Source organism: Coturnix japonica, chromosome 9 (assembly GCF_054131305.1).
Source record: "Coturnix japonica strain WE chromosome 9, WE-NBRP24, whole genome shotgun sequence".
In the NCBI taxonomy this organism is placed as follows: domain Eukaryota; kingdom Metazoa; phylum Chordata; class Aves; order Galliformes; family Phasianidae; genus Coturnix; species Coturnix japonica.
In genome coordinates this window covers 5,641,626-5,657,367 of record NC_140671.1, presented here as the reverse complement: position 1 = coordinate 5,657,367, position 15,742 = coordinate 5,641,626, and the positions used below count along the sequence as shown (strand labels likewise).

General features: G+C 44.2%; 2 protein-coding genes and 1 long non-coding RNA gene across 11 annotated transcripts in view; 2 read left to right on the top strand and 1 right to left on the bottom strand.

The window, feature by feature from the left end:
- The first annotated feature begins 13 nt into the window (after positions 1 to 13).
- Positions 14 to 3,738, top strand: RPL6 (ribosomal protein L6). 2 transcript variants are annotated; one of them, XM_015877790.3, is made up of 7 exons: positions 14 to 52; positions 594 to 866; positions 970 to 1,068; positions 1,287 to 1,430; positions 2,085 to 2,133; positions 2,472 to 2,656; positions 3,180 to 3,738. In XM_015877790.3, the coding sequence occupies exons 2-7, from the start codon at positions 594 to 596 to the stop codon at positions 3,330 to 3,332; spliced, it is 903 nt and encodes a 300-aa protein (XP_015733276.1). In that variant the 5' UTR covers positions 14 to 52; the 3' UTR covers positions 3,333 to 3,738. The 2 variants fall into 2 exon arrangements, with proteins under 2 accessions (XP_015733276.1, XP_015733275.1); XM_015877789.3 differs by having other exon boundaries at positions 33 to 167.
- Positions 3,739 to 7,603: 3,865 nt separating this feature from the next.
- Positions 7,604 to 14,648, bottom strand: LOC107321165 (uncharacterized). Its single transcript, XR_014949127.1, has 6 exons — positions 14,231 to 14,648; positions 11,585 to 11,768; positions 10,466 to 10,631; positions 9,552 to 9,661; positions 8,289 to 8,399; positions 7,604 to 7,688 (listed from the first exon to the last, which is right to left on the bottom strand). It is a non-coding gene; the product is annotated as an uncharacterized LOC107321165 (long non-coding RNA).
- Positions 14,649 to 14,747: 99 nt separating this feature from the next.
- HECTD4 (HECT domain E3 ubiquitin protein ligase 4) overlaps positions 14,748 to 15,742 on the top strand; it is a 60,904-nt gene continuing 59,909 nt past the window's right edge. For all 8 annotated transcript variants that reach the window (XM_085555803.1, XM_015877752.3, XM_015877754.3 and 5 more), the window contains exon 1: positions 14,748 to 15,366. In XM_085555803.1, the coding sequence (XP_085411929.1) occupies positions 15,190 to 15,366 (177 nt within the window). In that variant the 5' untranslated portion in view covers positions 14,748 to 15,189. The remainder of the gene's footprint in view (positions 15,367 to 15,742) is intronic.

The window sequence follows — 15,742 nt, the reverse complement described above, 5'->3', positions numbered from 1 at the left end:
CTCTCTTTAGGCCGCGGGTGCCCGGATGTAGAGCCCTTTCCCTCCCCGGAAGGTAAGAATGGCGGAGCTGCGGGCTGGATGGCGGTGGGTCGGGCGGGTGCCATCCGCCGCCATCCGCCCTTAGGGGAGCCGTGTCGGGCTTGTAGGCCTGGGCTGGAGCCTGGAGGGTGGGTGGGGGCTCTTGGGGAGGGTTGGGAGCCTCTTATTGAGTTGCAGTGGGGCGATGAGTCTGGGCCGGGCCGCAGCCGGGGCCTTGCGTAGGGCTGTAACCGGGGCCTTGTGTAGGGCTGTAGTGGGGCCGGGCTGCTGTGTGGTAATGGAGGAGCGGACTGTGGGGTGACTGAAGGGACGGGAAGGTGACTGGTATTCCCTTATACTTGTACCTCAAGTTTTTAGCGCTGTAGTGTCTATTTCCAATAACTTTAAAGGCTTCTAAGAGCTCTTTAAGGTGGTGTAAAGGATGAACTCACAGTTTGCTGTTCAGCTTTTGGGTAATCTCAGAGTCTTCTGTTCGGCTTTGGGGATCTCAGATGCTCCTTTGTCCGCTTTGTAATTATATTACTGCATAGTTTCTGTTCTGTCTCTGCCTGCAGATGGCGGGTGAGAAGAACACGGGTGAGAAGAAGGCCGGAGAAAAGAAGCCGGCCCAGAAGAAGGTAGGAGAGAAGAAACCAGCTGATAAAAAGCCAGTTGAGAAGAAGGCAGGCGCCAGCCAGAGGAGAACTAATGTGAAGACAAGGAAGCCTAAGAAATACCACACCAGCCGTAACCCTGTCCTGGCTCGGGGTATTGGGAAGTACTCCCGGTCTGCCATGTATGCCAGGAAAGCAATGTACAAACGCAAATACACCGCTCCAGAAACAAAGGTACGGATGATAGATCTGAGTTTCTGTATTTAAGCTGTTTGACCACTTTTGGTGGTGACTTCGGTTTGAAGTTTCATTTTTTTTCCCTTCCCTTTGCTTACAGATAGAAAAGAAGAAGAAAGAAAAGCCACGCGCGACCATCGTCAAACCAGTTGGTGGGGACAAGAATGGAGGCACCCGTGTGGTTAAAGTCCGCAAGATGGTGAGAGTTGAAATGCTCGCGGTGTAAAGCTGCCGCATGTGATGTGTCAGTAGATGCTGCATCTCTGAGCAGGGCAATGAGTTGTTTAGGAAGCACTGTTTCAGTGTCGTTGCTGTGCTTTAAAGGACAGGTTATCTGTTAGAAAAGGAGGCGTCTGTAATGAAAGCGTTTTATCTCGTGGATTACATGATGATACACTTTGTTCCTTTTCTTTCTAGCCTCGCTACTATCCAACTGAGGATGTTCCACGCAAGCTTTTGAGTCATGGCAAAAAGCCATTTTCCCAGCACAAGAGGAGGCTGCGGGCTTCTATTACCCCAGGAACTGTTCTGATCCTCCTGACTGGTCGTCACCGCGGCAAGGTAATGGGGAACTTGTGGTGCTCTTGTCCACCTTGGCTTACGTAGCAGCTTTGCAGCACTTCTGTGCAGGAAATGTTTTGTCTGTAGATTATCTTGAATTTCCAGCTGATTTCATGGGATGCTGCTCAGCCACTGGATGCAGATCTATCTACAAATGCAATTCATTCTGTCTAGATGGCTTTTTCATCCTGTCTTTATAAAAGTCTTTGAATAGTCTTCTGTGCAGAGCTGGGAGTTAAAACAGGCTAATCCAGTTGAGTATACTGGATTATACTGAGTATATATAAAGGAAACTTGCTGCAATTCAAAAAACTACAGGTGCTTGTCATGATGATTTAACCCTGCAGAATAGCAGGGCTGGTGCCTGTGTTACTGTTGCAACAAGGCCAGAACTTTGGCTTGCTGTTACATAGAAAGAATTATACTTTATGAGTTCATCCAGTTTCATTGTGTCTTCTGCTCTGCCACAGCTGTACATTGACAAATGTTGGTAGCTCTGCTCCTGTGTTGTTTGGCTGCTTCTTTAATGCATGTACCAACAGCACAGACTACTCCGTCTGTCTGAGTAGATAGTTTGGCTGCAGTGTTTCTCATATGTCACAGGAGGTGTAGCCCAAGACATGAGGACTAATGTCACATCTGATCTCTTTTCAGCGTGTTGTCTTTCTGAAGCAGCTTGGTACTGGCCTGTTGCTTGTTACAGGTAAATAAACCAACAAAATATTTACTTGTTAGTCTGAATTTGTCTCTGGAATTAGTAGTACTGAGCTGTGTTGGGATGATTTAACATGCCTTGTGTTTGTGTAACTATGGGGAGTTATATTTTGAGGTTTTTCAGGGAGGTGAATGGGAGTTAAATAAGCTTCAACGTCTGCATATCTGGAAGAGATCAGGAAGTGTTTTTTGTGGGCTTTTACTTATGAAGAGGCAGTGGGGAAAGGTGTTTTGTTGGTTGTTCTGATCTTCAGCTGTAAGCACTCACACAACTCAAAAATGCCATTGAAAAATGGTGACTATCGTCTGTCTTTTCTCGGCCTTTAGGACCTCTGGCTGTCAACCGTGTCCCTCTGCGTAGGGCCCACCAGAAATTCGTTATTGCTACATCTACAAAGGTCGATATCTCTGGAGTGAAAATTCCCAAGCATCTCACTGATGCGTACTTCAAGAAGAAGAAGCTGCGTAAGCCCAAGCACCAGGAAGGCGAGATCTTTGACACTGAAAAAGAGGTAAGGAACGTGACTGTTTATTCTCTATGAATGTCTGTGTTACTTAAAACCAGGCTGGAAAGGGGAAATCCCACAAAACAAATTGACAGTTCAATTCTAAGTGGTCAGTTCAATTGAATTGAATGGACAGTTCAATTCTAGTAGAGAAAGATAACATAATTAAAATAAGCACATACATTAGCACTGAGATAAGCTCCTTTTAAACTTGAGGATTGTTTTCTGCTTCTCCCTTAGCTGAACAGCACTGATTACTCTAGTTGAATGCTTTTCTTGACCAAGAAACCCCTTTACTGTTTTGATACTGCTAACAGCATGCTGCTGGCTCCAGTTACCTGCAACATAAGCCAAACAGTGGCTTCAGTTCTCTCTGCCACCTCCGGTCTCCTACTGCCTGTCCCATATTTAGAACAAGTTGAGAAAAGGTTTCCTGAAAATGCCAGAACTCAGGGTTTGCCCTTAAACTTCTCTAGAAGAGTCTGAAGATGCTCTGCAGGATTTTAACTTTATTCTTTGTACTTTCTAGAAATACGAGATAACGGAGCAACGTAAGACAGACCAGAAGGCAGTGGATACCCAGATCCTTGCACGAATCAAGAAGGTGCCTCAGCTCCGTGGGTACCTGCGCTCCACATTCTGTCTCTCAAATGGAGTCTATCCTCACAAATTGGTGTTCTAAATGTTCTGAAAGCACCACATTAAATTTGAGGGGAAAAAAAGCGAGGATTTCTGGTGTCTTCATTGCATTCCATAATTGGATGTGTTGTGTTAATCTTGCAATGCAAGTTATTTAAAGGATTGGAGTACTGCTGGCAGTAAGAAATTGAGAGACCGTCTGCAGATGTCTAGAATTGAGCGAGTACAGTCAGGGGCTTTATGGTGCTTTATTTTGTGGGGTTTTTTGGAGATGGAGGTGTTCATATAAAAATACTGTTGGTATTAACAAAGGGAACAAGTACTTGAATTTCAAATAGTTTTAACCATAAATGAGCTGTGGGGGGGGAAGTTTTTGGGAATGGAATAGAGATGCTGGATTTACTTAACTCTTCAGGACAAGTTTGAGAATAAACATGCAGCTCAGTGCCTCTCCTGGTGTATCTTAATTGCTGAAATCTTCTGAGTCTGTGAAAAAGCAGGTTGTAGCAGCACCCCCCTGCTAGGGAACTCATTAGCATTTTAAAGTTTGGATGCAGCTTTGTTCAAATGGCACTTCTGATGAGCTGCTTTGATCCATCAATCACTACATAAACCTTGTCAAAAACAGCAACTTCTTAAAGGCATTTCCAGAGCTATGCCTTGCTTTTCTTAAGTAGGAGCACTGGAATATTCTAAAGTGAGTTTTGTAGGGTTTAATTACCGTGTTTTACTTCCTGTTCTTTATCTGTAGGCTCTAACATCCTTAGTTGTGAAGCAAGAACCCTTGCTACTGCAGTACCTGCTTAGATCAGGGAGCAAAAGCATGATTGTTAATTCTATAGTCTCAGAAATGAGTTAAAAAGTCAGTGAAAGGCAAGTGTGTTTCTCTCCTGGGAAACTTGAGGAGTTTCAACAAACTTTCCCAGTCTTAGGAAATGGCAGAAAGCAGCTAGAGAAAGATCATCCTGTCCTCTTACTTTCTCTGTTGGGGTCAATTATCAGATACCTGGAAAAAGATGTTTGGATAGTAATAGCTCAGTTCTTACAAAAACCGAGGATGTATATATTAACAAATTTGGCATGCTTGAGGTCTTTCTTAGCCAGACTCTTGCAGGAAATGAGGCTTATATAACTGTGCCATCTGTTTTCCCATTAATTCCTAGAGGAGAGTAGCCAGTGGGGTCAAACTTGACAAGGAGTCAAGATTTCATCAAATCCATACAAGCTTCGTGAAAAGAGGCTAGAAAAGGGAGAAATACAGCCCTCACTGAGGTGTAAGCCTGCATTGCATCACGTAGTAGTCACAAATGCATTGAGGGAAGGGTCTAGATTTGTAGATAGTACCTGGCTTTGGATCTCACAGATCAGGAACTGTAGTTCTTTCTGTAGCTAATGCTGGCTGGTATTAGAATATGGAAGCATGTAGCACTGATTGCCCTTCCACCATCTTTCTCTTTAATTTAAAAGATTTCATTTCAGTGTGGTTCAGCAGAGGGAGCCAATGAGCAAGCTTTATCCAAATGCAGCAAGCACTCCTGTGCTGCTGGGTGTGCATCTCACATTGCTCTGTGCCAGGTTCTGCCCTGTGCAGCTCCTGGAAGATGGTCTTTATTTTTCACTGTCATCAGAGCAATTTTTGTGATGAGTTACATCTGTTTTCTGTGGCTCGATGGATGATGGGCATAGTCAGAGGCTTTTCAATTGATGTGAGATTTTACAGCAGTGATGGGGCTGGCCTGTTAGCGTAAATCAACTAAAAAGACATGCAGGTGTTGCATGCATCTCAGTGCTAGTGCTAAAGCAAGTTAGCTGATACTACCAAAGGAAGCAAAGCAATGTACTTAAAAATCTTGCTTGAAGAAAAATTGTACACAGGAGTACATAAATGGGAAAAGGGTAAAAACAATGCAGACCTTGATCAATATAGTCTGTAGCTCCATGTGACGTTGCAAAGTCTGCAAACCAAGATTCAATTGTCCAGTTGCAATCTAAGGGAACAGTTAAGAGATGCTCCTGCTTCAGTTGTTTCCCTTTTGGAATGGGGAAGCTATAGAAAGGAAATAGCTACATGGGTTGGCCTAAGGAAACAAATCATTTAGATACAACAGCCTTTTCTATAATTATGATTTACTTTGACACATTCCTCATATGTGTATCAATCAACATGAAATTACTATCAGGCCAATTAATCTTGTTTATTAAGTAGGGATGCTCCTGACTCTCAATGTGCTGTCAGGATGTGACTTGGTAAGGTAATTAACTGTCTTCATAGGTACAGACAAACTGTCTCAGGTTCTCCTGCCTCCTTTGTCCCAGTACTGTCACTGCAGTGTGGGAGCAGTGGCGCTACTTGTTAATACCAAATCCATGCTTTTACTGTGCCAAGCAGCTCTTCAGGCTTCAAATCAGAGAAAAGTGGACAACAAAACCCTCATCTTTCATAATGGGAAACAAAAAAGCCTGTGAGTAGCTGTGGTTTGTTTTGCTTTTAACCACTAAAATCTTTTCCCTGAGTCCTGTGAGATCAGTCGTTTTTCTGAACTGATTTGAGGTGGGAGATGGAAAAGAGGAATAATGATGACTATATAGATATCCAAGAGAGAAGCTGTGTTAGTATTAGAAGGATTTTTCAATCTAGATAATACCATCCACTACCTGAAAAGTACTTCCACCAAATAAAGAGCTTTTGTGTGCATTCTTGCTGTCCCACAGCTTTTCTCATTCTGAGCATGTAAACAGTTCTGCGTTCCTGGCTAGCTGAGTCATTGCTTTTCACTGAGCATCTGCCACAGAAGAAGCTAGAGACATCCAAAGCCTCATAGTCACCCAATCAAAAGTGCTGGAGATGTGCAGGTCCAAAAATAGTGACAGACTCAACCACAGCAGCACTTCATTAGCATCAAATGTGCTCTTAGCTTCAGCTGCCTAATAAAGTGATATGTAATTATAATAAAGCATCCTTATGAGAGGAAAGAGAGAGGGATATCGCATTTCTCAGGGAACTGATAATACGTTGTGATGCCTTATGATCTCCGAGCACCTGTTTTTACCTATTAGCTGCCTTTGTGAAATGGTTGTGTGGGTTAAGTCCAGTCCCCAGAGCCTTCCTGCTGCTGTGCTGGCTGGTGGTCTAAAAGGCAGATATTAGCTTTGCTTCTGGAACTTGGTGTAAACTTCAGCTTAATTGCAAGATAAAGTACTTCCAAGTGGCGGGTTTGTGAAGAATGTTCGGTATTTCAGGTTTGACATGCTTGTTTTCAACCTTAAGATAAAAAACTGCTGTTATAACACTGAGGAAATGTACACAAAGGTAAAATTATTTATCCAGTCCACTGGAGTGAGTGAGTGGGATGCAGGGAACCGCATCAAGTAACACTAGGAGAGACTTTAAAACCTCATGAAGAAAACAAACTAAACCAGAAGCAATTACATCTTCATCCATTTTGTCAGTCCTATGTGATTTAGAGGTCTTTCACTTACTTGACAGATGCATTTGGGCTGTAATTGTTCTTCAAATTAAGGCTTTCAGATAGCACCAAGGGCTGTATGTGGTATGCTGTTGTTAAAAAAGGCTCATTTTCATATGAGGAAATAAAATACGAAGATGAAATGTGCAAAAATAGTTCTAAAGAGAAAGCCTATGTCTTAAATGCAAGGAAGGATGACTGTTTTTCAGTACAAACTAATATGACAGCTCTAAAAAGAATGCATGTGTTTCACAACAGATGTTTAGTTAAAACCAGTATTCAGATTACTGGTGTAAATGTCCTACTAAGCTGACATGAAGATCTGCTTCATGGAATTACGTAGAAGTTGGTGGGCAACCGTGACCGTTGTCCTTAAAATAAGCATGAAAAATAAACAGCCCTCTGGAATCAGAGAGCTGAAACAACAGCAACTCAAATGACAGACACATGGCAAAACTTCCGTACATTGCACATTATCCACATTGTTTCCCTCTGGACTAATGCAGAAAGTGCAAAAAGGGCATTTAAAATGGGGAGCTTTGCATTTGTGTGAGAGAAAAGAAGCAAACCTACATACATTAGGGGTAGGGAGGGTGAAAAAACTGCATTTGAGAAAGCTTGTTTTGTGTGTGTGAAAATCTTGGTCTAAGTGCTGTGCACAAGAATCTGTGATTCATTTAAACCACTACTTTTGGAAAGAATATTTTTGCATACTTTGTAAGTAAACAGGACTTCACTGAGGCAATGCCCAGCATCATCACGTTATTGTCTTCTAACACAGGCAACTCACTAATCTCCAAATTGCTTGAATCCAAATATGGAAATAATACAAACAACATCAAGAATTGTGTAGTTGGGCTTACCTGAAGTGACACCTGATTTCACAAGCACCTGCAGTGTGTCTCAGCGTGAGCCTGGCTGTCTCCTGGGGACTTATAAGATCAATACAATTTCAATCATTCTTTCCATCCTGTCATCCTGAGCTGTAACTTCTCATGCTATTCCATTGGCCAGCACACTACGCCTGGCTAGACCAGATAATCAAGCCCAAGGAATTGCTTTTATGTGTGTGTCATGCACAATCCATAGTCATATGATAACAGTCCAGAAGAACAGAGCACTGAGCACAATACACATATTATATGGTCACTGTTTCAGATTCAGAAGGTTGGGCTGATGTCTTGTTTGTGAACCAATAATCTGATGAAGGCATTGATGCTGGTACAGCCCCCCAAATAGATGGTTGGCTTTGATGACTGACAGGTAGTGCTGCTCTCAATTCTTCCATTTACTGATTGCTCACAGAGTTACTTTACTTGAAGGGCAATTAACCTTTCTTCACCGTTTATCTGCAGGCTACTTGTGATGCTCTTTTTAAAGAAATACAGCTATGTTGTTAAAGTCAAGTATTCATAAAGGAATTCCAGATAAGACTGATTTTACTCTTCAAGACCAGGTTTTTAGTAGCGCTTGACATTCCACTGTAGCATTTACAAACTCAGCTCTACAATAATACAGAGAAACTGTCTTACTTGTAGCAGCATGAAAAGACTTCCAACATTCCAGGCCTCTTCTGGGGACGAGTCCATTGCAAGTCTGTGGAATGATGAATTATTTGGCCTTCACTGGCTTATGCCATCTGGCTGTAAGGAACAGAGGGAAAAACAGGTGAGTCATAGCGAGCAGCGCAAGGCTGCGCCTCTTAGAAATCAGCAATGTCCCTTCACTAAAAAAAAAGACCACACAGAGTAGACATCTATACCTTTTTTTGATCATCTCCCTCATTTATATCCCATCAAGTTGCTCACTGCTGTGACTTTGTTGTGCAACAGTTCTTACTCTTCTTTTAGAAGTAGATTATTGGCTGGAAAATATACGAAGGAGATACTGAAAATAACAGAAGGGAAGGAGAGGCAGACACTGAGGGAAGAGCACCTTTGGAGTTCTGGGCACTTATAGCTGCAAAACACCACCACATAGAGAGCAAAATTGCTCTCTCCAGAGAAGTCATTCCAATTTGCACTGTGTGGATTCAGTTCTCAATTAGTGGCTTTCAGTTTTGGTTTGTTTTGAATGCCTGTCACCATTGAAGAGAAAATTAGCACAGTGTATAGCATTTTGTCAGGCCAGGGATTCACCGACCTGGGTTCCTTTTCTTAGGAAAAAGGGTAGGTAGAGCTGCAGTGCCTGTAAAAACCTGCTAATTAAGGCTTCACAGGATTTTGGAACTGATCCGTGAATTTCAAATAGAAGAGAAAGGTACAAAAATCAGCTCATTTAAACGCCTCATTTAAAATCCTGTTTTGTCTCTTTCTTTTGTGCCCCGTTGTTGTAGCCTCTCTAGTCACTATTTTCTAATATCCTTGCAAGTTGTACCTTACTTACAGGTGTGCTCATGGAAGGTCACTTACTTTTAGAGGAATGAAATGTAATGTGTTGTGGATGTTATTCCCAATGTTGCCATCTAGGCATGGGCAGATGAATAGATTTTGCAACAGGAGTGGCTTATTGAGTGCATTGCTAAACCCTCTGCTAGCAGAGATCCCGCATCAGGAGGTGATCCAGTCCCATGCTGAACATACCAATGAGAAAGGCTTCCTGGCGTCTCCTCAGCTGGAGTGTAGGCTCGCAACATTTTGTTCTATCCAGCAGTTCACTTATTCTCTCTTTGCTTCAGTCTGCCACATATTTACTGCCATGTTTCCTCTCTGCCTTATCATACCCAGGTTAAACACACCAAATCCTTTCAAGCCTTCCTCACAGGCTATATTTTTAAGTTGCCCAATTGCTCTCACCGAGGCTTCTCCAGCCCATTCACAGACCTCTTGAAAAGCAGAGGTTGATTCCAAATTCAGCCATCCAGATGATTCTCTGTATTCAGTTCTTAAGCGGTTCTGTTCTGCACCTGTAACACATTTCAGCAAGATTTTGGTTTTGAATGAAGCTTACAGCTACTACAGAAGTACAGATATAAGTAGAAGTATTACATATAAATTCTCACTAGTAATAGTAATCCCAGCTTTCCACCCACTTACCATTCATACATTTCCATTTTGCTCTGTTTATTATATCTCTGTTAAATTCTCGGCATCAAAATATTCCTGACCTTATTGTATGATGATTTAGATTGAGATAGATGAATGTAATTAAGCTAAACTAATATTTATGTTTTCCTAAATAGATTGACTTTCTGCTATACCAAAGAGGAAAGAAAACTAACTATTTATTTTACTCCCAAGGTGTTTCCTGTAGGAAGAAGAGATGGTTATGAACAAGAAATTCCTTTTACTGTCTAAAGAGAGCTGTAAGAAAAAATGGGACAGGCTCTTTAGCAGGATCTGTTGGGATAGGACAAGGGGAAATGGTTTCAAGCTAGGGGAGGTTTAGAATGGATATAAGGAAGAAGTCTTTTACAATAAGGGCAGTGAGGCACCAGCACAAGTAACCAACAGGGGCAGACTTCCCAGGGCAGCATGTGGGTGTCTGGCTACAAGGAGTGTGAGCTCCCCTTTAGCACCTGCAAGTACAACCTATGATGCTTCCACATGTCATGATGCAGCTGCTGTCACCCTGTGCTGCAGGTTTCCATCAGCCTTTGGAGATGTGAACATCCTTCTCCTCCCCCAGGAAGTCTGACGGCAGGTTTGACAACATGCTTCAATCAGCGCTGAGTGAACATTTCAGGGAATCTAATGAATCAGACACAAACCTTGGCAGATGGCTGCACCCGTCTCCTGCAGGACTCAACGACAGGGAGGTGACATCCTGTTTGTGAGCAGGGACACGGTGCTGAGACAGCAGCATGATCCAGAGCAGAGGTTAACACATTCATTTTCTACACAATGCACTGAGGATGACTTCACATTTTAAGTTCCCTGAAAATACAAGGTGAAGTAAAACAGTTTGTGTTCATGCTGCTTGACATAGAAAAGGAAAAGATACTGAATTTAAATACATTAAAGCTCTCTCTTTAACTGTCCTATTCCTATTTGTTGACTACCAAAGATTTAAATTTACACTTTCAGTCTGTGACTGCAAATGGAACTTACCCTAATTTTGCAAAAATTAAAGTCTTTGAACACACAAAAAAATGGTCATTTTAGATATCCGCCATGGGACAAAAAACACCTTTGAGTAATAAGGAAATGTTCCTTGTAGTAAAAGCTGTTGCTGCATCAGTGAATTGAATTCTTTCTCGTTGTCAATGGAGATCTGAAGAATTAATATTTCAACCAATTCACATGAAGAATGAAATTACTGAAATTCAAACGTAGAAACCCTATTGCTTGAGAACTGAAACACTTTTTATTCCGAGAGTTTAATATAAAACTTGATGTAGAATAAGCAGTAAATACTAAGCTGGATAAACTTCCAGTGAAAGATGTGTTTTGGCTTTGTGTGTAACTATTCGCCCTTCCCCTCTGCAGACCACTTTCAGCATTATAATAGCACTGCCAAGCAGTCCTCCTCCCTTCTATAAAAGGAAGAAAACACCGCAGCTCCTGAAGCCCACATTGGTCCAAAATATGGCATTTTTGTAAGTGATTCTTGAAAACTGATATAAAAACCCTCGGATCTCAGTCAAACTCTTCATGATTTGGACAGATTAACATTAAACGCCCTGAAAAAATGCTTCAGAAAGTGGCCCTTGTCATAATTTGTATGAATGACATAAATCCACCTTGTCACATTAGTGTTTTTACAGCATTAAACAGAATATTGTAGCAGACTTTTTTTCCCCACTTACTTTTTTTCCTCATTTTATTGCACCAGTTTTGAAGGAGGTTGAATTTTAAAGCAGTACTGAATAGCTGTATTTAAAACCTACCTATTTTGGGGTATTAATAATGAGTCTTCCGAGACATTACAGATGCAGAAATTCAGGACAACCACGAAGGGATCTGCTCATCTCACAGCCATTCTTCCTCAGCGATGGGCAGCATTTAAATACTTCCCACCATAAGGCACTACTGATGTTAAAATCGGAAATAAACTGTTCTCCGTGCCTTCAGCTGTTGGAACAAAACAAAAGGCTTCAATTGCAGTAGCAGAAATTCAATTAAGCATCAGGAAACTCCCTAAAAGTAATTACAGTTGAACAGTGGAAGAGGCTGTAGTTGGACTCTTGACTTTGGATGGGACAAGCATCACAAATCATGTAGTCACAGCTTGGGTAACAGCACTGGATTACATGATTTCTAAGGAAACCTTCTAGCATAATGATTATGATTCTATAATTTATGCTTATTTCATTTCACTGTCTAGTTTTTCTTATCTATATAATGCTGTGGGTTTTTTTCCACTTCACTTCTTTGATAGGACAAGGGGGGATGGCTTTAAACTAAAAGAGAGGAGATTGAGGTTGGATGTGAGGAAGCAATTCTTCACTCAGAGGGCAGTGAGGCCCTGGCAGTGCTGCCCATCACCACTGGAGGTGCCCCAGAATTAAAATGGAGGCCAATACAACGTTCCTTTAAATTCCACTGCATAGTAAGAAATAGCCATTTTGAGGCAAGAATAGTGAACTTCTGTGTTCTATGTTTCAGCTCATGAGACTGAACAGATCACAAGCATCTCCTGCTTGCAGAGAAGGACACATCCAGAATCCAGAAGCAAGGCCACAGCTCCTCAAACCAAACCCAGCTGCTTGAAAAATAATTATAGCAAATGACTGATTTTCTGTACAAACCTATTTACAAGTCAGGGATTTCATTTCTTCACCTGAAGGGTTTATGTCACAAAGTTATTCTTGTCTTTTTCTAAGTCATACCATCTCCTGTAATGCACTACAAGTCTTCTTTGTAGTTATTGCAGTACGCCTCTGAATGCCACATCGAAGTTACAGTGGCTGACATTCTCTGGTGACATGCAGAACAAAAATAATATTTCTTTTCACTGGGTTATACAAGATTTTCTGCACCAGGTGCCAGGCAAACAGGACGAGATTCACACAATTCATTACGCAACCATGGCCTTAATACTGAACGTTTCACACATAAAGCAATGTCAGCATTCCTTGCTATGTAAGCTCATACATCATACAGTGGTGGGCATGTAAATCTTACATTTACCAGTGATTATTTCAATAAACCACGTTGAGGCAGGGCAGGACCCGATTCTCAGTTTTATCATGGAGCATAACACCTCAAACAAATAAAGACCTATGAAACAGTGAACAAAAGTTCACTTTGGAATGTCTTCCCATTAATAAATAAAGAATATGAAAAGGGATTTCTGGAACACAGGCATCATTCTCCAGCTCATGGCAAAGCAGCCTGCTTGTCTCTCAGGAGCAGCTCAGGTTACTGACCTGACACACAAACACATGGAGCAGGATCCTCAGCGCCAGGCTGTGCCCTGAGAGGTTTGCCAATGACAGAGCACAGCCTCTGGGTGGTGTATAATTTAACCACACACCTCCCTCTGCACTTACATGAGTGCATCCAGAGTTACCCATACCTCTCTTGTAGCTCTGAGTCAGCTCTTTATTCAAAAGCAAGACCTTGGTTTGTATTTCAAAGCAATTAGTGGGTTGAATCGACAGCTATATCCAACCCTGCTTCTCCATCTGGGCCTATTCCTCCGTGGTAAAGCAGTCCATAAAGCCCTGGATGGAACATGGGAGGTCTGGAGACAAAGAATATTCAGCTGGGGGTTACACAGAACAACAGCTGCATCCAAAACTTTCTACCTCTAGAAAACGTGGCAAATCCTTTCTGTTGACAAGACTCTCTGGCACAACTTGTTTTACTCCCAGCTCTGCTGTCTGTATTGATTTTGCAGTAGATGCACCAAGCGGTACCATAATAGTATTAGAAAATTTAGAGAGAGAACTCTTTCTAGCATACAGGTTATGGGTATATACGCTTTTTCTTTCTCTGTCCTTGTTGCATCCAGATGAATATAAAACAGTATAAAACTCCTACTCTGGTAACAAAACAATAACACCAGGCACTATCTCATGGTGAAATATTGTGACTAATCTGAGCTCAGCAGCTTTCCCATTCCTCTGAGGAGACCTTGTGAGCACAGCTTATCTCAGCAGCCAGCACTCAGCTGCCACATCCCACCTGCCATCAGATCTTCAGCATTCTGAGTGTTCGGAGGGCTCCTGAGGGAGGACGGGATGGATTTCATGTCTGTGGGTACATCCATCTGCAGCCGTCCTCCTCTGTATCATGGCTTGACTGCAAAGAACAGATGCCCACCAGACTCTGTCTTACTAAAGCCTTTGATACCAAACCACCTTGTTCAACAAGGAGACCCCCCAGTGTGAAGTGATGTAGGTTGCTCCAAAAGTAATGCCTCTTAATTATCTCCATGGAAACTACAACAGATACAAAGAGCAGAATAACGCTGTTTGGTAGAGCACATTCTCAGCTACAAAATGTGGTTTTTCAACATAGCCACCACCGTTTTTGGCAATGACGAATAACCTGCACCAGCAGAGGTGACCCATACGAGCACTGCTTACCTCTTACTGTGCTCACAGCTACTGTTGGGTCTCCATGAACATCAGTGAATGTCAGCAGGCACCATTTTCTCCACACAGAGGAATTCAGCTCCACACCTTTGCTTCACACTCACTTTCACGCCAGGCACCATTTTGTCTTGGGCTGGGGGTCCGAGCCTCGAGGATATGAAACCAGCCTGATGGAAATAGGGCAGGTCACACAATAATACCCACATGAGGGAAGAAAGGTCCATTTTCCCTTGTATTTCCTATTCTCCACATGCACCGCAGCGTTTCCTTGGCAGCACTGCCACGTTCACCTCACAGATAAGGGAGCTGGAGGCTGCTCGGAGGAAACTCTGAGGGGGGAAACTCTGGGGGAGCAGAGGAGAGCGGTGATATCGTAATGAGCTGAGGGTCCGCACATGGCGGTCATCCTGTGAGGGGCTGAGGAGACTGACACACAGTCAGACCCGCTGCTGATAAGGGCGGGGCGCTGAGGGGCGCTGCCCTGAGGGCGGAGCGCGGTGCCGGGCTGGAGCTGAGCTGAGCTGATCCGCCGGGTCGGTGCTGGGGCCGGGCTGTGAGGGGAGCCGCCCCCGGGGGCGGAGTGCGGGGCAGCACCGAGGGGCGGCACCGAGGGGCGCCGAGGGCGGATCGGTCGGGGCTGTGTCAGGGGGGTTGGGTGTATTGTTCCCCGCGCGGTGCACGCCGGGCCCGCCTCAGCCCCCAACATGGCGTCGCGCTGTCACCTGTGTCTGTGAGGAGGGAGCGGGTCGCGGTGGCGGCGGGTTGGCACGGCGGCTCCCGGCTCTTCCCGGCCCGCTGCTGCCGCGGTGGCAACGCGCCGCGCCTCGCTGCTCCCCACCGCGCTCCGGCTGCCCGCCGGGGATCCCCCCGCCCCCGCCCTGCCCCCGCCATGGGGGGGTAGCGGCGGCCGCCTCCCCTCAGCCCTGCGGAGCCCCAACGCCGCCCGCGCCATGGGCTCCCCGGCGGCAGCTTCGGCGGCGGCCACGGCGGCCAGCGACTCGGCGCAGTGGTTGTCGGTGAAGGAGGAGACCATCTTCCTGCACGACGGGCTGATCCGGGTCACCGACCTGGCCGAGCTGCCCAGCGAGATCGTCGGGGTGGCGGAACCCGGGGACACGGAGCTGGAGGTGAGGACGGGGCGCTGGGTGCGGGGCTGGCAGCCGGCTGGTAACACCGAGGCCTGTCGGGTTTATTGCGGGTAATGGTGAAAGCGGAGCTGGGCGATGAAGATGGAGGGTGAAGCCGTTCAAACATTCTCCTGGATGGGGAAATCATTTGAACGGTGCTCGCTTATTTGTGCATCGGCCTTTGGCTCAGTTGTTTTTTATTTATGGCTTTGTGTCTTTCTGCTGTTGCAATTAACCTGTTCTGCAATAGTCTGCTATTAACCGGGGGTTGTTCGAGATGCAGGAGGGCAGTTGGGTTTTTCCTTCCAGCTTTCCACCTTGACCGTAGCAATTTATACGGCAGTTTTATCTCCCGAGGAGACAGCGGAGGGCTGAA